The 22,274-nt window shown below is 46.0% G+C and overlaps 1 protein-coding gene across 1 annotated transcript in view; it reads right to left on the bottom strand.

The window, feature by feature from the left end:
- Window positions 1–22,274, bottom strand: part of dhfr (dihydrofolate reductase) — a 43,009-nt gene that overhangs the window by 13,249 nt on the left and 7,486 nt on the right. Inside the window, exons 2-4 of the mRNA XM_070867481.1 lie at window positions 21,100–21,149; window positions 19,896–20,001; window positions 14,932–15,058 (exon numbers count right to left, since the gene is read on the bottom strand). Coding sequence (XP_070723582.1) covers window positions 14,932–15,058; window positions 19,896–20,001; window positions 21,100–21,149 — 283 coding nt within the window. The remainder of the gene's footprint in view (window positions 1–14,931; window positions 15,059–19,895; window positions 20,002–21,099; window positions 21,150–22,274) is intronic.

Below are 22,274 nucleotides of genomic sequence, written 5' to 3'. Positions count from 1 at the left end.
CAGTGGTGTGGTTGACATCTCATGCTCTTCTTCATGTTCATCGGTGTCTATGCTGAACCTTTTCTTCACTTGGTCCAAGTGTTTGCGGCATATCTGCCCATTATTGAGTCTGACCACGATGACCCTGTTTCCCTCTTTACCAATTACGGTGCCCTCTAGCCACTTGGGTCCCAATGCATCGTTAAGTACAAATACCGGATCATCCATTTCTATACACCTCTCCCTTGAGTTACGATCGTGGCACTCAGTTTGGGACTGGCGCTTGCCCTCAACAATGTCTGCCAGGGTTGGGTGGATGAGGGACAGCCGCATTTTGAGCGTATGTTTCATGAGGAGTTCCGCTGGCGGAACTCCCGTGAGCGAGTGCGGCCGGGACCTATAGGCCAGCAGGAGGTGCGATAGGTGGTACTGCAGAGAGGGTCCTTGGATGCGGAGCATGCCTTGCTTTATGACTTGGACCGCACGTTCTGCCTGGCCATTGGAAGCTGGCTTGAACGGCGCCGTCCGGACATGTTTGATGCCATTACCCGACATAAACTCCTGGAATTCACGGCTGGTGAAACACGGGCCATTGTTGCTGACCAGAATGTCCGGTAAGCCGTGGATCGTGAAAACCGTGCGCAGGCTCTCCACGGTGATGGATGTCGTGCACGAGTTTAATATGATGTACTCGATCCATTTCGAGTATGCATTGACAATTATCAAGAACATTTTTCCCATGAACGGGCCTGCATAGTCCACGTGAATGCGTGACCAAGGCTTGGTGGGCCAGGGCCACGGGCTGAGCGGGGCCTCCCTGGGGGCGTTGCCCAGCTGGGCACACGTCGTGCACCTGCGAACCCAGTGTTCCAGGTCTGAGTCAATCCCCGGCCACCATATATGTGACTGGGCAATTGCCTTCATTAGCACAATTCCAGGGTGCTCGCTGTGGAGTTCCCTAATGAATGCTTCCCTCCCCTTCTGGGGCACAACTACTCGGCTGCCCCATAGCAGGCAGTCGGCTTGGATGGAGAGCTCATTCATCAGTCTCTGAAACGGTCTGACCTCCTCGGGGCACGCCCCGTGCATGGGCGCCCAATCCCCCATCAGGACACATTTCTTTATCATGGATAGGAGGGTGTCCCTGTTGGTCCACAGTTTGATCTGGCGGGCTGTGATGGGGGAGCCTGCGGAGTCAAAAGCCTCAACGGCCATGACCATTTCAGCGCTTTGTTCCGACGCCCCCTCAGTGGTGGCAAAGGGAAGCCTGCTGAGCACGTCAGCACAGTTTTCGGTGCCTCGCCCGTGCCGTATTGTGTAGTCATACGCAGCCAGCGTGAGAGCCCATCGCTGTATGCGAGCCGACACATTTGCATTGAGCGCCTTGCTGCCGGACAAGAGAAGTTAACGGCTTGTGGTCCGTTTCTAACTCGAACGGTCTGCCGAAAAGGTATTGGTGCATTTTTTTTCACACCATAAACACAAGCGATGCTTCCTGAAGATCCTGGCATGGCTAATGCCTTCAATGAAAAAATCCCTTAACATTTCCCTCTGCAGGCGTCTGAGAACTTACAGAGGCTGGCCAAGCGTCGCAAGTCTGCCACGAAGTCAGAGATGTTTTGCCCTTCCCGACATCGGTGTGTGTAGAACCGGTGCCGGGCCATGTGTATGCTGCTCGCCGGTTTTAAGTGTTCGCTGATCAGCTGGCTGAGCTCTTCAAAAGACTTGTCGGCCGGTTTGCGGGGTGCAAGCAGGTGATTCATCAGCGCATACGTTTTTGTCCCGCAGCTTGTTAGTAGATGCGCCCTCCGCTTGTCAGCGCATCCTCTCCCAGCCAGTCCTTCGTGACAAAGGTCTGCTGGAGACTCTCCACAAAATCGTCCCAGTCTTCACCCACACAGTAACGTTCCTCTGAGCTACCGGTGGCCATCTTCTGGGTTCAGTGATTCCCGTTTCCCGTCGCCAGGTGTTGAGTCCTTAACTCTTAAACATAATCATATGAGGCACGTACTGCAGACACATACCCTTATTTGCCTGGACCAAGGATTGCTGGCCCTGTGAGGGACCTCCCCTTATATACCTGAATCTCCAGGTAAGGAGTGTCTCCCACAAGTACACACCCTGTGGTCAAGGTGTGCCTTTCTAGTAAGTATGTACAGTATGTAGTGGTTACATGAGGGTTATAATTGTATAAGGGTTACAGTAGTATGCTGGTTACACACATGACAGACCCGACGTTCTAGGTCCCGAACTTCATTTTTAAGTTTGGAAGATGCCTGTGCATGAATTCTTTTAACGTGGGGTGGCTGTTGCACACCAGCTACCACACGGGCTAGACAGAGCACGGTCTTGGTCCAGTGACAAGGAGATCCAAGACGACTGGAGACCAAGCTACGCTGCACAGACCAAGTACATGCACATACTCCTACTGTCCCTTGAATGCATAGGATACAGTGTGGGCCTCACTGTTGGCCCGTGCTGCATCTTTCCTGGGCCCTGACCCCATTGCTGGTACACGCTGCACCATTCCTTGGTCTCGACATCGCTGCTGGGCTCCACTCGCTCTTGGGCCACGACCCCGCCACACCACACATTAGGAAGGATATATCAGCCTTGGAGGAAGTGCAGCATAGGTTTACCAGAATGATACCCGGGCTTCAAGAGTTAAATTATGAGGAGAGATTACAGAAATTAGAGTTGTATTCCCTGGAATTTGGTAGGTTAAGGGGTGATTTGATCGAAGTTTTCAAGATATTAAGGGGAACAGATAGGGTAGATGGAGATACTGTTTCTGCTGGTTGGGGAGTCTAGGACTAAGGGGCTTGGTCAAAAAATTAGAGGCAGATCTTTCAGGAGCGAAATTAGGAAACAGTTCTACGCAAAGGGTGATAGAAGTTTGGAACTTTCTTCTGCAAATGGTAATTGATGCTAGATCAATTGTTAATTTTAAATCAGAAATTGATATTTTTATTAACCAAAGGTATTAAGGGATATGGAGCAAAGGCAGCTATATGGAGTTAGAATGCAGATTAGCTGTGATCTGATTGAATGGTGGAACAGGCTCAACGGGCTGAATGACCTACTCCTGTTCCTACTAGATTAAAAAAATCCTAATAGAAAAATAATTGTTGCCCTGCATCCCAAACTGGATTAAAAAAAATACTTGAGGATTCTTGTTTACCTCCAAGCCTTCTCATGCCTCACACTATTCTTGATTGAAAGCTCATCGGCAATTTGCGCCACTACATGACTGGGAGAGTGAGGCCTTACTGTGTAAGGAAATTGCGAGTAATAGTTGGCACAAACTCATCCCACTGCTCCATGCCCAGCATGCTGACGATCCGACACTTCAATCGAGAAACCTAGACTTGGGACCAAGGCCCATAGTAAAGAACACATTATCCGCCAATTTTCCATTCCCTATACAGTCCTCAAGCTTGTTGCTTATTAAAAATGTCCTAAACGACAAGCAAAAATTACAATAAGGTTGTCTCCCTACAATATAAGAGACTATTTACATTTCTTCTTTCAACTCAAGATTAAAATCAAACATTGTGACAAGGTTTAAAGCAATTGGAAGGTGGGAGCAGTGGTGGGCTGTTTATAATAATAGGAACTGCAGACATTCTCCGAATTACAAACTCGATTTTAATAAATTTATGTTCTTGGCATGGAACTGGATCTGCTGGGAGTGCACAACAGAACTTTGGGCGTTCCCGATGGGAGTTTTATCTCCAACCTCCCAAGCCACTGACTGCCGCACCTGAATTTCTGATATGTGCTCCTGGTGGGAAGAGCTCCATGGAGGTAGTGCTAATTTGTAAAATTGACTCATTAATGTGCACAAAGTCCACAGTTAAAAGCTGTATTTATTTTGTTGAATATCCCTCAACAGAATATGAGACTTCACTATCTGTACTTTAAAAAAAGGAGAGCGAGCGAGCGAGAGAGGAGGCGGGAGGGGGAGCGCGAGCGGGGCGGCTAGGGGTGCAGGGCAGTGAGACCGTGGCAGAGGGGGGGGAGAGCGCGGGGAGCAGAGGGGGGGGGAAGAGAGAGAGCGGGGAGCAGAGGGGGGGGGGGGGAAGAGAGAGAGCGGGGAGCAGAGGGGGGGGGGGGGAAAGAGAGAGAGCGGGGAGCAGAGGGGGGGGGGGGAAGAGAGAGAGCGGGGAGCAGAGGGGGGGGAAAGAGAGAGAGCGGGGAGCAGAGGGGGGGGGGGAAGAGAGATAGCGGGGAGCAGAGGGGGGGAAGAAAGAGCGGGGAGCAGAGGGGGGAAGAGAGCGCGGGGAGCAGAGTGTGTGGGGTGGAGAGAGAGAGAGATTGAGAGAAAAAAAATTGTATTCCCTACTGTAAAGTACTTAATTGGCTGTGAAGCTCTGCAATGTCCCAAAGTTGAGATAGAGATAGATATGCACAAATTATTTGTATTATTTATCTCAGAGATGCAGTAATCGTGACCATCTTTAAAAAAGGGAACAAGTCCGACTGCGGCAACTACAGAGGAATCTCCCTGTTGTCGGCCACTGGGAAAGTCATCGCTAGAATCTTTCTCAACCGTCTTCTCCCTGTGGCTGAGGAGCTCCTCCCGGAGTCACAATGCGGATTCCATCCACTACGGGGTGCAACGGACTTGATCCTCATGGCGCGACAACTGTAGGAGAAATGCAGGGAACAGCACCAACCCCTGTTCACGGTCTTCTTTGACCTTACAAAGGCCTTTGATACTGTTAACTGCCAAGGACTATGGAACGTCCTCCTCCATTTCAGCTGCCCCCAAACGTTTGTCACCATCCTCCGCCTGCTCCATGACGACAATGCAAGCCGTGATCCTGACCAACGGATCCACCACAGACCCAATCCACGTCCAGACTGGGGTCAAGCAGGGCTGCATCATCGTGCCAACACACGTCTCGATCTTCCTCGCTGCAATGCTCCACCTCACGCTCACGCTGGAGTGGAACTAAACTATAGACCCGTGGAAACCTCTTCAACCTTCTTTGCCTCCAGGCCAGATCCAAGACTGTCCAATCCTGTCGTCAAACTACAGTACGTGGACGACGCTTGCGTCTGCGCACAGAGGCCGAACTCCAAATCATCGTCAACATCTTCACCGAGGCATACGAAAGCATGGGCCTTACACTAAACATCCGTAAGACAAAGGTCCTCCGCCAACCTGACCCTGCCACACAGCACTGCCCCCCAGTCATCAAGATCCACGGTGCGGTCCTGGACAACGTGGACCACTTTCCATACCTCGGGAGCCTATTATCAGCAAGGGCAGACATCGACGAGGTTCAACACTGCCTCCAGTGTGCCAGCGCAGCCTTCGGTCGCCTGAGGAAGAGAGTGTTCGAAGATCAGGCCCTCAAATCTAGCAGCAAGCTTATGGTCTACAAGGCTGCAGTGATACCCGCCCTCCTATAAGGCTCAGAGACATGGACCATATACAATAGACACCTCAAATCGCTGGAGAAATACCACCAAGATGTTTCCGCAAGATCCTACAAATCCCCTGGGAGGACAGATGCACTATCAGTGTTCTCGATCAGGCAAACGTCCCCAGCATCAAAGCACTGACCACACTCGACCAGCTCCATTGGGCAGGCCAGATTTGTGTCAGGCATGCAAACAGACCCCCAAAGCAAGTGTTCTACTCGGAACTCCTACACGGCAAGTGAGCCCCAGGTGGGCAGAGGAAGCGTTTCAAGGACACCCTCAAAGCCTCCTTGATAAAAGTGCAATATCCCCACCGACATCTGGGAGTCCCTGGCCAAAGACCGCCTTGAGTGGAGGAAGAGCATTCGGAAGGGCGCTGAGCACCTCGAGTCTTGTCGCCGAGAGCATGCAGAAAACAAGCGCAGGCAGCGGAAGGAGCGTGCAGCAAACCAGACTCCCCACCCACCCTTTCCTTCAACGATTGTCTGTCCCACTTGTGACAGAGACTGTAATTCCCCGTATTGGGCTGTACAGTCACCCAAGGACTCAGGTGGAAGCAAGTCTTCCTTGATTTTGAGGGACTGCCTATGATGATGATTATTAATATTGCTGCCTTATTAATTTAGTTGATGGAAATTTCATTTAGACTGTGCACAACAATCTAAGTTGCATCGCAGATCATCTCTTCTCGAATCCCTTTCAATCTCTGTTGTGCCAGAGATTAAAAGGAGACCAACGACAGATATCACACAAGTACAAGATAAAAGCAAACCGCAAGGATAATCAGGTTTATTCTATAACCTTATTGTAGGTTTACTTTAAATAAAAATAGCAGCATAGAATTTTACAAGCATTTTTTAGTAATATGGAAAATACGGACGTCCAACTTTGTACAGGGATTCCACACACCACTTCCAATTAGTGATGAATTCAATCTGTGCTTATACCATTTAAAAGGGGCATTAACAAAATAAGCTTTTGACAAAGAGTTTTTTTTAAACCCAAGGGCAGAGAGGAAGCAGATAACCTGTGCATCATTTGCACGAACACTGGTAGAACCTATTATGCTATTTTGTCCCATTTTTGTTGCCCAATTGTGATCCGAATCATTTTGGCAGTTGCACTATTCTTTTGAAAATATCAATTTTAGCCTCATCAAGACCAGGGTCTAAATGGTCGCAAGTATCTTTTAAGCCGTTATAAATCAGGTGTAATAGACGACATAATATACAGTGAATTAAACAGCTGGTAGACTGACTGAGGACATCAAAGTGACTTGCAACAGCTGCTGACAATAGATCACAGACAGCAAGCAAACTGCAAAACACTAAATCCTTTTAAGAAACTCTATGTTATATACATGCATGACTGATGGTTTTTTATAGAAGCATTGGATTTTTAAATTGCTGATTATATCAAGGCTTGAAAAAATAAAATTTTGAAGACTTAATTTGAAAGCAACATCTTTTGTATTAAGCAAATGCAATTTAAAAAAACAGCATATTGGACCAGCACTTGCTACATGAAACACTGTCTATACACTCTGGCGAACAAGAACTCGACAAAGAATGGAATGAGAAAAGGCCAGTCAGCTCATCAAGCACAAACTATCTACTCTATTATGTTCTCTACCAACTCCATATTAATCCCTGAAGAGGTTTCTACAAATGTATTCCCTACCTTCTAAAGCTCCATAGTATTGGTCATATCGCACATCATTCACAATTCAGTCTACACCACTTGCCTCCTTGGCATGGTAGTTCATGGTTCCAGCAGTTTAGCGACCTCTATGTTGCTCCACAAAGCATTTGATGATCTCACCGCAAATATTTTGCGGGTCTCTGCTAGTGTTTCATTAATTATGTCAACATTCCTAGTCGAGTTAAACAACCTGCTTGTATAGTCATTAACCATTCTTCTCAGTATTAGCAGTATAACTGCGACAAAGGATTTCACCACACGGACTATAGCGGTTCAAGGCGGCGACTCACCACCACCTTCTCGAGGGCAATTAGGGATGGCCTTGCCAGCAACACTCACACCAAGAACAAATAATAATAAAAATATATAGGTCACGGTGTCTCCCCAAACAGTTTAGCTGGTAAGACAGTAAGCAACTGAACCACACAGACTAGGAAGGTCTCTGATTCAATTCCAGATTCTACGGATTTAGCTCAATTCAATAGGGGAGATGGTAGTTAAGTTAAAATGAGCTCCACTGCTCCTAGGACAGGAAGGGGAGCTGGAATGATACATAGAAACATAGAAATTTACAGTGCAGAAGGAGGCTATTTCGGCCCATTGTGTCTGCGCCGGCCGACAAAGAGCCACACGGCCCTTGGTCAACAGCCCTGAAGGTTACATATAAACCCATGAACAATGGCAGAAAGGTTAAGAGCATCCGGCCCAACCAGTCCGCCCCACACAACTGTGACGCCCCATGCACCAAACATTCTACACTCCACCCCAACCTGAGCCATGAGATTTCCTGGGAGGGGCAAAAAACAGATAAAAACCCAGGTCAATTGAGGAAAAAATCTAAGAAAATTCATCTCCGACCCATCCAGGTGATCGAAACTAGTCCAGATCACCCTGGCCGTATTCAATACCCTGAAGCACTTACCATCGTATCTGCACCAGCCAACAAGAGGTTATCCAGTCTAATCCCACTTACCAGCTCTAGATCCGTAACCCTGCAGCTTACGGCACTTCAAGTGCCCATCCAAGCACCTTTTAAATGCGCTGAGTTTCTGCATCCACCACCCTTCCAGGCAGTGAGTTCCAGACCCCCACAACTCTCTGCATGAAGAAGCTTCCCCTCAAATCCCCTCTGAACCTTCCACCAACCACCTTAAAACTGTGCCCCCTCGTAATTGACCCCTCCACCAAGGGAAATAGGCCCTTGCTATCCACCATATCCAGGTCCCTCAAAATTTGATACACCTCAATGAGGTCTCCTCTCAGCCTCCTCTGTTCCAATGAAAGCAAATTCAGCCTTTCCAATCTGTCCTCGGAGTTAAGTTTCTCCATTCTAGGCAGCATCCTAGTAAATCTCCTCTGCACCCTCTCGAGTGCAATCACGTCCTTCCTATAATATGGCGACCAGAACTACACGCAGTGCTCCTGCTGTAGCCTAACCAAAATATTATACAATTTAAGCATAACCTCCCTGCTCTTGTAATCTATGCCTCGGCCAATAAAGGCAAGCATTCCATATGCCTTCTTAACCACCTTATCAACCTGGCATGCTACTTTCAGGGATCTGTGGACAAGCACTGCAAGGTCTCTTCGTTCATCTATACTATTAAGTGGCCTTCCGTTTAATGTGTAAACCCTTTCCTTATTAGCCCTCCCCAAGTGCATTACCTCACACTTCTCCGAATTAAATTCCATTTGCCATTGTTCTGCCCACCTGACCAGTGTATTGATATCCTCCTGCAGTCCATGACTTTCCTCTTGATTATCAACCACACAGTCAATTTTAGTGTTATCTGAAAACTTCTTAATCATACTCCTTATATTCAAATCTAGATCATTGATGTACACCACAAAAAGCAAGGACCCAGTACTGAGCCCTGCAGAACCCCACTGGAAACATCCTTCTAGTCACAAAAACATCCATCAACCATTACCCTTTGCTTCCTACCTCTGAGCCAATTTTGGATCCAACTTGCCACTTAGCCCTGGACCCCATGGGCTTTAACCTCCGTGACCAGTCTGCCATGTGGGATCTTATCAAAAGCTTTGCTAAACTCCATATACACTACATCATACGCACTTCCCTCATTGAACTTCTTGGTTACCTCCTCGAAAAATTAAATCAGGTTAGTCAAACACGATCTTCCCTTAACAAAAAGTGCTGTCGCTAATTAATCCTTGCCTTTCTAAATGTAGATTTATCCTGTCTTTCAGGATTTTTTCCAATAATTTTCCCACCACTGAGGTTAGGCTTTTGACAGGTCTGTAATTACTTGGCCTATCCCTTTCTTCTTTTTTAAACAAGGGTCATCATCATAGGCAGTTCCTCGGAATCGAGGAAGACTTGCTTCCACTCTTAGCATGAGTTCTTAGGTGGCTGTACAGTCCAATACGCGAACCACAGTCTCTGTCACAGGTGGGACAGACAGTGGTTAAAGGGAAGGGTAGGCGGGGAGCCTGGTTTGACGCATGCTCTTTCCGCTGCCTGCGCTTGATTTCTGCATGCTCTCGGCGACAATACTCAAGGAGCTCAACGCCCTCCCAGATGCACTTCCTCCACTTAGGGCGGTCTTTGGCCAGGGACTCCCAGGTGTCAGTGGGGATGTTGCACTTTATCAGGGAGGCTTTGAGGGTGTCCTTGTAACATTTCCTCTACCCACCTTTGACCTTTGGCTCGTTTGCCGTGGATGAGTTCTGCGTAGAGCGCTTGCTTTGGGAATCTCGTGTCTGGCATGCGAACTATGTGGCCTGCCCAGCGGAGCTGATCAAGTGTGGTCAGTGCTTCAATGCTGGGGATGTTGGCCTGGACGAGGACGCGAATGTTGGTGCGTCTGTCCTCCCATGGGATTTGTAGGATCTTGCGGAGACATCGTTGGTGGTATTTCTCCAGCGACTTGAGGTGGCTACTTTACATGGTCCACGTCTCTGAGCCATACAGGAGGGCAGGTATTACTATGGCCTTGTAGACCATGACCTTTGATGGCCTGGTCTTCGAACACTCTTTTCCTCGGGCAGCCGAAGGCTGCACTGGCGCAGGTATTGGATCTTGTCATCAATGCCTGTTATTGTTGATAGGAGGCTCCCGAGATAAGGGAAGTGGTCCACATTGTCCAAGGCCGCGCCATGGATCTTGATGTCTGGGGGGCAGTGCTGTGCGGCGAGGACAGGCTGGTGTAGGACCTTTGTCTTACTGATGTTTAGCGCAAGTCCAGAACCAGGGGTCACAGTCTAAAGATAAGGGGTAAGCCATATAGGACAGGGATGAGGAAAAACTTTTTCACCCAGAGAGTTGTGAACCTGTGGAATTCTCTGCCACAGGAAGTTGTCGAGTCCAGTTCGTTGGACATATTCAAAAGGGAGTTAGATGCGGCCCTTATGGCTAAAGGGATCAGGGGGTATGGAGAGAAGGCAGGAGTGGGGTACTGAGGTTGCATGATCAGCCATGATCATATTGAATGGCGGTGCAGGCTCGAAGGGCCGAATGGCCTGCTTCTGCACCTATTTTCTATGTTTCTATGCAAGGCCCATACTCTCATACGCCTCAGTAAATATGTTTACTATATCCTGGAGTTCAGCCTCTGTGTGCACAAACGCAGGCGTCGTCCGCGTACTGTCGCTCAACGACAGAGGTTGGAGTGGTCTTGGACCTGCCCTGGAGATGGTGAAGGTTGAACAGCTTCCCACTGGTTCTGTAGTTTAGTTCCACTCCAGCGAGGAGCTTGTCAACTGTGAGGTGGAGCATGGCAGCGAGGAAGATTGAGAAGAGGGTTGGGGCGATGACGCAGCCCCGCTTGACCCTGGTCCGGACATGGATTGGGTCTGTGATGGATCAGTTTGTAAGGATCACAGCCTGCATGTCGTTGTGGAGCAGGCGGAATATGGTGGCGTACTTTTGGGGGCATCCGAAATGGAGGAGGACGCGCCATAGACCCTCGCGGTTGACAATGTCAAAGGCCTTTGTAAGGTCGAAGAAGGCCATGTATAAGGACTGGTACTGTTCCCTGCATTAGCAGTTCTCCAGTCCTCCGGCACCATGCCCAAATCCAAAGAGGACTGGAAAATGATGGTTGCTCAACAGCCTGGGATGCATTTCATCCGGGCCTGGGGACTTATTCACTTTCAAAGCTGCTAAAACCCTTCATACCTCTTCTCTCACTATGTTTATTTCATCCAGAATTTCACACTCCTCCTCGATAGCAGAATATGCATTGCCCCTTTCCTTTGTGAAAACAGACGCAAAGTATTCATTAAGAACCATACCAACATCTTCTGCCTCCACACAGAGATTACCTCATGGTCTCTAATAAGCCTTACCCTTTCTTTAGTTCTCCTCTTGCTCTTAAAATATTTATAGAACATCTTTGAGTTTCCCTTAAATTTACTTGCCAAGAATTTTTCATGCTCTCTCTTAGCATTTCTAATATCCTTTTTAATTTTATCTCTGAACTTTCTATATTCCTCCAAAGATTCTACAGTATTTAGCCGTTGGTATATGACAAATGCTTCCCTTTTTTCCTTTATCCTCCCCTGTAAGTTCCTAGACATCGAGGGGGCTCTAGAATTGTTATTCCCACCCTTTTCTTTAAGGGCACATGTTTGGCCTGAGCCTTCCTCCTTGAATGTCTCCCACTGTTCCGACACTGATTTACCCACAAATAACTGTTACCAGTCCACTGTGGCCAAATCTTCTCAACTTAGCAAAATAAGCTTTTCTCCAATTCGGGATTTTTATTCCTGGTCTATCCTTGTCCTTATCCATAACTACCTTGAATCTGACTGAATTATGGGCACTGGCACCCAAGTGCTCTCCCACTAATACCCCTTCCACCTGCCCAGCTTCATGCCACAAAACTAAATCCAAAACCACCTCCTCTCGTGTTGGGCTTGTTACATACTGACTAAAAAAGTCCTCTTCAATGCATTTTAAGAATTACGCACCCTCTATACCCTTCATACTATATTTGTCCCAATCAATACTGGATAGTTAAAATCCCCTACCATTTGGTTTTTGGATTTCACAGAAATTTGCCTACATATTTGCTCCTCTATCTCCCTCCCACTGTTTGGGGGTCTATAATACACGCCCAGCAGTGTGATCGCCCCTTTTTTATTTTTCAATTCGACCCATATGGCCTCATTTGATGATCCCTCTAACACATCATCCCTCCTCACCGCTGCAAGTTTCTTTAATCAATGCCGCGACCCCCCCCTTTTTAACCCCCTCTCTGTCATGTCTAAAAATCCTGCAACCAGGAATATTGAGCTGCTAAACCTGACCCTCTTTCAGCCCTGTTTCTGTAATGGCTATAATGTCATACTACCAAGTGTCTACCTGTGCTCTTAGCTCATCCACCTTATTCGTTATACTCCTTGCATTAAAGTATATACCATTTAGCACAGGAAGACCTCCTTGATTACTACTTACTTGTTTCCTTTGTCTTACAGATTCACTTTCTACAGGTGCTACTGAATGCCATTCAGTGTCCGAGCTGAAAGTTCATCTATGTAGATATCAGGTGAGGACAGAATCAGGCTTGGCTGAATAGCTTGCAACATTCACCATCAGGCTCAGAAATGAAATAAGTCCTTCCTATTGAGGTACCAGAGAGGACCCACTACTGCTGGGACCACATCCAAGTAGGGAATTGACACTTTCAGGAAAGGAAGAATTGGCAGAAGATAAAATAACCCTGCATCATATACCCCTTTTTAGGATGTTGGTGATACTGGCAAAGCCACACTTATTACTCATTTCTATTTACTCGAGGTGGCGGCGATCAGCCTTCTCGAACTGTACAGTTCTGGTAGTGATGGTGTTCCCATGATGGTGCTAGGTAGGGAATTCTATGTTTTTAACAATAAAGCAAATGTCCAACTCAGAATGGTGTATGACTTGGGAAGTGATTGTGTTCCATTACATTGGTGCTTTTACCTCAATGGTAGAAATTGTGGGGCTGGAAGATGCTCTTGCACGAACATTTGTGAGGTTCTTCCAACACATTCTGTACATACTGAAACCAGTGTGTCAATGGTGTACAAGGTGGTACTGACATTGATTAAATAAACCGATTTCTCCTGGATGGTTTTGAGCTTCTTTAGTGTTGCTGGAGCTGCGCCCACCCAGGTGAGTGGCAAGTATTCCATCGCACTCCTGACGTGAGCCTTGTAGATGGTGGCAAGGCTTTGAGGGCTCAGGCGATGGGACTCTCTTGCAGCCATGGTGGTGATGTGACTGGTCCAGTTAAACTTCTGATCAATGGTGACCCCTAGGATTTTGATGGTGGAGAACTTAATGAAATAGTTGCCATTTTCTGAACATTCTAATGCACCAATGCCAAATTGAAGGGAAAGTGACCAAGTCACCATGCTGCTGCTGTACAAATCCCTGGTTAGACCACACCCGGAGTACTGTGAGCAGTTCTGGGACCACACCTTAGGAAGGATATATTGGCCTAGGAAGGAGTGCAGCATAGGTTTACCAGAATGATACTCGGACTTCAAGGATTAAGGAGAGATTACACAAGGAGAGATTACACAAATTAGAGTTGTATTCCCTAGAATTTAGAAAGTTTTCAAGATATTAAGGGGAACAGATAGGATAGATAGAGTGAAACTATTTCCGCTGGTTGGAGAGTCTAGGACTAGGGGGCATAGTTTAAAAATTAGAGGCAGACCTTTTCGGAGTGAAATTAGGAACACTTCTACACACAAAGGATGGTAGAAGTTTGGAACTCTCTTCTGCAAATAGCAATTGATGAGAGATCAATTGTTAATTTTAAATCTGAGATGGATAGCTTTTTTGTTCAAAGGTATTAAGGGATATGGGGCAAAGGCAGGTATATGGAATTAGATCGCAGGTCAGCCATGATCTGATTGAATGTGGCCTACTCCTGTTCCTATGTTTGAACACAATAGTCTAGATTTTTCAGTAGCCAGGATTGCCAGCATTAGTTCAGTGGGGTGGGATGTGTGTCCATCACCTGTCATGTTGCTAACTCAGTGAATTTCTCAGGTTTAGTCTAGTTAACATTTTTTTAGTGGTTTCCCAGTGGACTTTCTGCCCGCACTGGTGAGCTCACAATGGGGGATATGGGACATTATTATTGACAGACTGTGCACCTACAGTAGCTTTAAGGGTCCAGCTGCCACATGGGCAGAAAAAAAAGGAGATTTTTTTTCAATTTTGTTAACTGGCCTCTGTTGGCCCTAGCAACACTGGACGCCTGCTGTAAACAGGCACCGTTAGCGATCAATGTTGCTTTGACGATAATAACGGGAAATACGATGTATGATGTCACCTTGTCATTTAGCTCTTGACTTGAATATGCTCGGTCGAACATTTGGCAGGCACTTCCACGGGCTACCTTCACTTCCGGAAAAACATTCCTCTGGTTTTAAAATGGGCGAGGACCCAAAGGTACAGAGACCTGTCTGATTTCCTGATCCCAATAGAAAATAAGAGCAAAATTTTGCCTAATATTGCAAATGTGGGCCCCACCAATGATCTGCAGAGGGTAGAACTCCATGAATTCAACAAAAATCATAGAATTATACAGCAAGGAGGCCATTTATCCAATTGTGCCTATGATGGCTCTTTGAAAGAGCTGTCCAATTAGTCCCACTCCCCTGCTCTTTCATCATAGCTCTGTAATTGTTTCCCTTTTCAATATATATTCAGCTTAAGATAATCTGTAACAAGTTATAGCTTTAAATACACACATCCATCCAGGTTGTAAAGATTTTTAAATGCTCATGACATTCCTGGAACATTTAGTAATTACTATACCAACTCACAAAGGGCGAGTGAGTTTTCTCACATACCTTGTAGAGGGTGCTGCCACCGATTATCCACACAAGATCCACTTTGTCCTGAAGTTCTGATGAATCTAGATGAGTCAGTGCAGAATCCAGGTCATGAGCCAGGTAATTTGCTCCTTGGGGCAGCTCCCTGAGAAACACAGCAAACAGCATTGCTTCACCTTATTTCACTTTTGGGGGTGACGGGGAGGTGTGTGCGTGGTGTGCATGGGGGGCATGTGCGTGCATGGGGCGTGTGCGTGCATGTGGGGCGTGTGCGTGCATGTGGGGCTTGACGTGCATGGGACGTGTGCGTGCATGTGGGGCGTGTGCGTGCATGGGGCGTGTGCGGTGTGTGGTAAACAACGGCTCGTGTTTTCCTTTAGTTAGGGCATACTCAATGTCCTCATAAATAAAGAATTGATATCTAAAATATTTGCTGAAGTAGAGTTATGGTATTTATTTTAGATTCTGCCACCTCATCTTGAATTGTTTTCCCCCTTCCAATTTTCTGCAGACACACAGAGGGGAAAAAAAAGTTCCATGATGGAGAAAGCTGAAAAACCATCTTCATCTCAGTTTCGTTGTGGCATTAAGTTGACGTGGACTTGAGTTCAAAAGTACAGCCTGATACTTGTCACACTGTACTTCAGACATCAAGAGTTGGAATTACTTTCAGCTCCCAGTACTGATGCTCTACCTGGAGAAATTTCTCCCACACCTCACTGCAGGATGCTGTGCCACTGCAGATGTACTCATGACTTCAAATGTAGCTCTCTACGGTCACCTAGAAAACATGACATTTAAAGAGCACTTGCAGGACTAAAGCTAGTCTTTATTGGTTGTAACACAAGATTTCTTCTTTTATTTGAACCATAGAGTTTTGTAGCTGGTTTTAAAATCCCCCCTCCCCCGTCCCACCCCCAATTAACAAAGGGCATCTAGCTGATGCTATTGCAAACTCGTTCAGAAATACCACCACTGGTTCGAGTAAGGCTCATGATGCACGTGAACTGTATCAGAAAACATAACAAGGCATTCACTCAGTCTACTCAGGAAGATGCTCCCAATCAGGAATATTAAGCACTTTATTCAATTATTTTATTAGCTAAAGATTGTATTACACCCTTTGACTGAAGGGATCACAATACAACCACTGTGATGGATCACTGCAGCCAGCCCATCCAAAATTTAAAAGTCTTTTCTTTGCACCTGTTTAAACTCAACGACATTATGACGTGATTTATTCACACTGAACTGATCAGGTCAAAACTCTGGCTTAGATTTCCTGACCATTCATTTTGTTCGTACATTATGCCCAACTTATTTTTGAAGAGCAAAATCAAATGCTGTGGCAACTTAACAAGCTACCTTATCATCAGCCAGTCAGAGTGGGTGCAAATGAAACAAGACATCACACTGGCAACCCCTGAAGGATTAAACAAGCTGCTCATCATTTTATTTAAATTAAATGTAGTATCTCCAAATTTGCGGATGACACTAAGTTGGGTGGCAGTGTGAGCTGCAAGGAGGATTCTATGAGGCTGCAGAGCGACTTGGATAGGTTAGGTGAGTGGGCAAATGCATGGCAGATGAAGTATAATGTGGATAAATGTGAGGTTATCCACTTTGGTGGTAAAAACAGAGAGACAGACTATTATCTGAATGGTGACAGATTAGGAAAAGGGCAGGTGCAAAGAGACCTGGGTGTCATGGTACATCAGTCATTGAAGGTTGGCATGCAGGTACAGCAGGCGGTTAAGAAAGCAAATGGCATGTTGGCCTTCATAGCGAGGGAATTTGAGTACAAGGGCAGGGAGGTGTTGCTACAATTGTACAGGGCCTTGGTGAGGCCACACCTGGAGTATTGTGTGCAGTTTTGGTCTCCTAACCTGAGGAAGGACATTCTTGCTATTGAGGGAGTGCAGCGAAGGTTCACCAGACTGATTCCCGGGATGGCGGGACTGACCTATCAAGAAAGACTGGATCAACTGGGCTTGTATTCACTGGAGTTCAGAAGAATGAGAGGGGACCTCATAGAAACGTTTAAAATTCTGACGGGGTTAGATGCAGGAAGAATGTTCCCAATGTTGGGGAAGTCCAGAACCAGGGGACACAGTCTAAGGATAAGGGGGAAGCCATTTAGGACCGAGATGAGGAGGAATTTCTTCACCCAGAGAGTGGTGAACCTGTGGAATTCTCTACCACAGAAAGTTGTTGAGGCCAATTCACTAAATATATTCAAAAAGGAGTTAGATGAAGTCCTTACAGTAAATACTAGGGGAATCAAGGGGTATGGTGAGAAAGCAGGAATGGGGTACTGAAGTTGCATGTTCAGCCATGAACTCATTGAATGGCGGTGCAGGCTAGAAGGGCCGAATGGCCTACTCCTGCACCTATTTTCTATGTTTCTATGTTTCTATGTAAACAGAAAAAGCATAGCCTCTTGGAATCCCAGTACAAGTTTTCTAACTTAATACCACACTTATTTTCATTTTAGGAATTTTTTAAAAATAAAAGAAACAGAAAATAGGCCATTAGAATCATTTCTGCAAATAGTTATTTCCAGAAGTTTTCATTCAATGATTAAAGTTATCTTAGTTTCACCTTTGTGTACAGCCCTTTTTCTGGGCCTCCCTCTCCTTAATAATACACTTAATGCTGGAAAATACACTACAAAAGTGCAAGAAATATTAAAGTTTAGTCATCAAAAAGAGGAAGGCATCTCCAGTCCCGACGGTTCATTGAGCTTAGCCAGTTGGTAGCTGATCCGCAGTCTATACCGAGTTAGCCAGCACATCTGGGGAAGCAGTCGGGACACAGCAATTGTTCTCTGCATCCCTGACACAGAGAAGGAGGAGGAAATGGACAAAATGGCCCATGCTAAACAGCGGAAGCAATATGCTATAAAACAGAGCTAAGCGATCCCACAATCAACAAATCAGATCAAAGCTCTGCAGTCCTGCTGCATCCAGTCCTGAATGGTGATGGACAATTAACAACTAACGGGAGGAGGAGGCTCCATGAATATCCCCATCCTCAATGATGGCGGAGCCTAGCACGCAAGTGCAAAAGACAAGGCTGAAGCATATGCAACCATCTTCAGCCAGAAGTGCCGAGTGTATGATCCACCTCGGCCTCCTCCTCAGGTCCCCACCATCACAGAAGCCAGTCTTCAGCCAATTAGATTCACTCCATGTGATATCAAGAAATGTCTGAGCGCACTGGATACAGCAAAGGCTATGAGCCCTGACAACATCCTGGCTGTCGTGCTGAAGACTTGTGCTCCAGAACTAGCCGCGCCTCTAGTCAAGCTGTTCCAGTACAGCTACAACACTGGCATCGACCCGACAATATGGAAAACTTCCCAGGTATGTCCTATCCACAAAAAGTAGGACAAATCCAATCCGGCCAATTACCGCCCCATCAGTCAACTCTCAATCATCAGTAAAGTGATGGAAGGTGCCGTCAACAATGCAATCAAGCAGCACTTACTCACCGATGCCCAGTCTGACTCGGCTCCAGATCTCATTACACCCTTGGTCCAAACCGGGATGTTGTCAGGGCCCATAGCCTTTGCTGTATCCAGTGTGCTCAGCCATTTCTTGATATCACATGAAGTGAATCTAATTCCAGAGATGAGCTGAGAGTGCCTGCCCTTGACATCAAGGCAGCATTTGATGAGTGCAGCATCAAGGAGCCCTAGTAAAGCTGAAGTCAATGGGAATCAGGGGGAACACTCTCCACTGGCTGGAGTCACAAGCACAAAGGAAGATGGTTGTGGCTGTTGCAGGTCAATCATCACAGCCCCAGGACATCGCTGCAGGAGTTCCTCAGGGCAGAGTCCTAGACCCAACCATCTTCACCTGCTTCATCAATGACCTTCCCTCCATCATAAGGTCAGAAGTGGGGATGTTCACTGATGATTGCACAGTGTCCAGTGCCATTTGCAACTCAGAAAATGAAGCAATCCATTCCCGCATGCAGCAAGACCTGGACGATATTCAGGCTTGGGCTGATAAGTGGCAAATAACATTCGCGCCACACAAGTGCCAGGGAATAACAATCTCTAACAAGCGAGAGTCTAACCACCTCCCCTTGATATTCAACGGCATTACCATCACCGAATCCCCCACCATCAACATCCTGGGAGGGGGGTCACCATTGACCAGAAACTTAACTGGACCAGCCACATTAATACTGTGGCAACAAGAGCAGGTCAGAGGCTGGGTATTCTGCAGCGAGTGTCTCACCTCCCGATTCCCCAAAGCCTTTCCACCATCTACAAAGCACAAGTCAGGAGCGTGGTGGAACACTCTTCACTTGCCTGGATGAGTGCAGTTCCAACAACACTCAAGAAGCTCGACACCATCCAGGACAAAGCAGGCCACTTGATTGGCACCCCATCCAACACCTTAAACATTCACTCCCTCCACCACCGATGTATCGTGGCTGCAGTGTGTATCAGCTACAAGATGCACTGCAGCAACTCACCACGGCATCTTCGGCAGCTCCTCCCAAACCCACGACCTCTGTCATCTAGAAGGACAAGGGCAGCAGGCGCATGGGAACATCAACTCCAAGTTCACCTCCAAGTTACACATCATCCTGACTTGGAAATATATGGCCGTTCCTTCATCGTCGCTGGGTCAAAATCCTGGAACTCATTCCCTAACAGCACTGTGGGAATACCTTCCCCACAAGGACTGCAGCGGTTCAAGGCGGCGGCTATTGGGGATGGGCAATAAACGCTGGCCTTGCCAACGCGCACACATGCCGGAACGAATAAAAAAAAATATATATATATATATTCTGGGTAATTATATAAAAAGGTGGAGGAGCAGATACTTTCATAATTTCTTTCTCACTTTAACATCAGAAATACAAGGTGCAGTGCTCACTGACTGGTGTAAATCAAATGAGATATTAGGTTGAAAATACTGCATCTTCCCTTTACCAGAAACAAATGCCCCCTCTCAGATACTTACTTAAGTTCTCTGCTGAGTACAATATTTATTCGATCTTTAAGGGGTCTGTGTTTCTCAGGAATAGAGAACCAGGTTTTCCGTCCCATGATGACGGCATTGCGTTTCCCTGCCAGGAGTACAAACATAGCATGCGTCACTTTCAGAGGATGAGTGTGAGCATATTACAAAAACTAGTAAGTGCAGCTGACCCTAGTCAGACTAGACTATTATATCCCTCCACCCAAACAGTGCTGCCATCTCAAATATATCCCGATTTTAAAGTTGCCCACCAGACCCAAAACACCTGAACACACCTGGCGTGCCAGGGCCATGGTCAGCTTGGCAACAGTTGCCCATTTAGTCATTTCACCCCAGCAAAATGGGTATAAAGGAGCATCCAAAGTAAAAGTAAAAAACTAAAAGCATGCAGTGTAACAGCAACACATAGTGGTGGAATGTCAATACTGCAGATGGCCAATATGTTAATGCTCTCAAACAGGGCACTCAAGCTACAAAGGGCAGCTAATGACAATGGAACAGCAAGACGCCATTCAGCCCTTCGAGTCTGTTCTGCCATTCAACTGGATCATGGCTGATCTGTACCTCAAACGTATAACCTTATTTAACTGCCATAGCTTTATAATCCCTTGATACCCATACCTAACAAAAATCTAGCAATCTCAAATTGTACCAGCATCCACAGCCTCGACTACCCTTTGTGCGATGAAGAGCTTCCTGATTTCACTCCTGAATGGCTTGGCTCTAATTTTAAGATTATCCCCCTGTTCTGGATTCCTCCACCAGATGAAATAGTTTCTCTTTATTTACCCTATTGAATCTTTTTCTCATTTTAACACACATCTATTAGCTCACTCCTTAATCTTTTGAACTCAAGGATCTAGAAGCCAAGTTTATGCAACCTGTCCTCATAATCCCTTTTAGCCCTGTTGTCATTCTGATGACACAAAACTAGCGAGTCAATAACCTGAATTCTCCTCATTTAATAATCAATAAAGGCAGGGGATCAGGAAAATAGTTTCTGGATTAACTATCCAGTGCTGAATAACTGTTGTAACAGAAGAAAAAACTGTGACCCTCGCTGGCGATAGCAGTCAAATTCAGTATCTATTGCCAAGATAATGAATGAGCTGTGACGTTCAGTGGGGACAGCAGTCAAAACCTGGTTCTACCATATTCAATAAAATTCTTCAAGTATTATCAATACCTTCTACTGATGGTGTGGTGGTCATCTTCTGGAAATGCTTGAGTTCTTTGCTAAAAGTTAAAAGAGCACAAATTTGAAACAATCCCTTCAAGGGAAAGCAACCATTAACTTACTGGCCTGGAATTTGGGGGTCAACGGCGAAGCGCCGGCAATCAGCACCGACTTCAAAGAAAGCTGCCCACAAAGATCTCGAGACGTCTGCGACGAGAATTTCAGCTTTCTCGACATTAATTTCATTGTAGCACTGTCAAAAGGGGATTTTCAGTGTACAGCAGCAGTGATGTCATCAAGCTGTCTAAGCAGCCAATCACATTGAAAAGTTCTGAGACAGCAAACCAGGAAATAAAAGGCAGTTCTTATCATTCACTTTTTTTTTATAGAGAATGAAATAAAGATTGGAATATAACACATGGGGTTAAGGTGGATGCTGAAATATCAAACTTTAATCTAGTAACTTTAATCATGATGGAGAAATTTGACATTCTACAAATATAAAATCTGTTATTCAATGCCAGAACGGTTGTTCAGCAGGCCATTAAAACCACAGTTACACCTTTTCAACAAGGCTTAATTCTTTATGCTGGTGTTTAACAGTGATATTTGAGTGGAAAAGGGGATGTATCGTTAGTTCAAGTGATTTCACTGATTACCGGCTACGAGGCGTTCCACAGCACAGCCTGTGGCAGAGCAGGGAATGACTGACTGTAACTTCAGGATTTCCTTGTTTATCTGTGCATGCACTAAATCCTAAAGTTACAGTCAGTTTCAGAGGGGTAATGATGGCGAATGCTGACAGTTTTGGCATCATTACCAAAGCAAAATCCTTTCAGAGTGATTGCATTTAGCCAATTATGTACCACTTCTTCCAACAATTTATAATTAAGCAGTTGATATGCTAATTTTAGTAATTTTTCAATTAACATGCATCTTTATAGCTACAAAACAACTCACCTCAATTTTTCCTGCATGAAATTTCTAAATATATGAATCCACCAAAATGTTTATAATTGAAAAAAAACAATCGGGTATTACCCTAACTCATCAAATCCCAGCAGAAAGTTCAGTTAGGGATAACTGGGTGCTTGTGCAAAACAAGCCAGAAATGCTGTGACTGACTGCATGTAATTTTCCATGGGTCAAGTCACCTATATAATTATTCAGTTTCTTGAACCGTT

The sequence above is a fragment of the Pristiophorus japonicus genome, chromosome 1 (assembly GCF_044704955.1).
Source record: "Pristiophorus japonicus isolate sPriJap1 chromosome 1, sPriJap1.hap1, whole genome shotgun sequence".
Lineage (NCBI taxonomy): Eukaryota > Metazoa > Chordata > Chondrichthyes > Pristiophoridae > Pristiophorus > Pristiophorus japonicus.
This window is presented reverse-complemented; position numbering and strand designations above follow the sequence as displayed.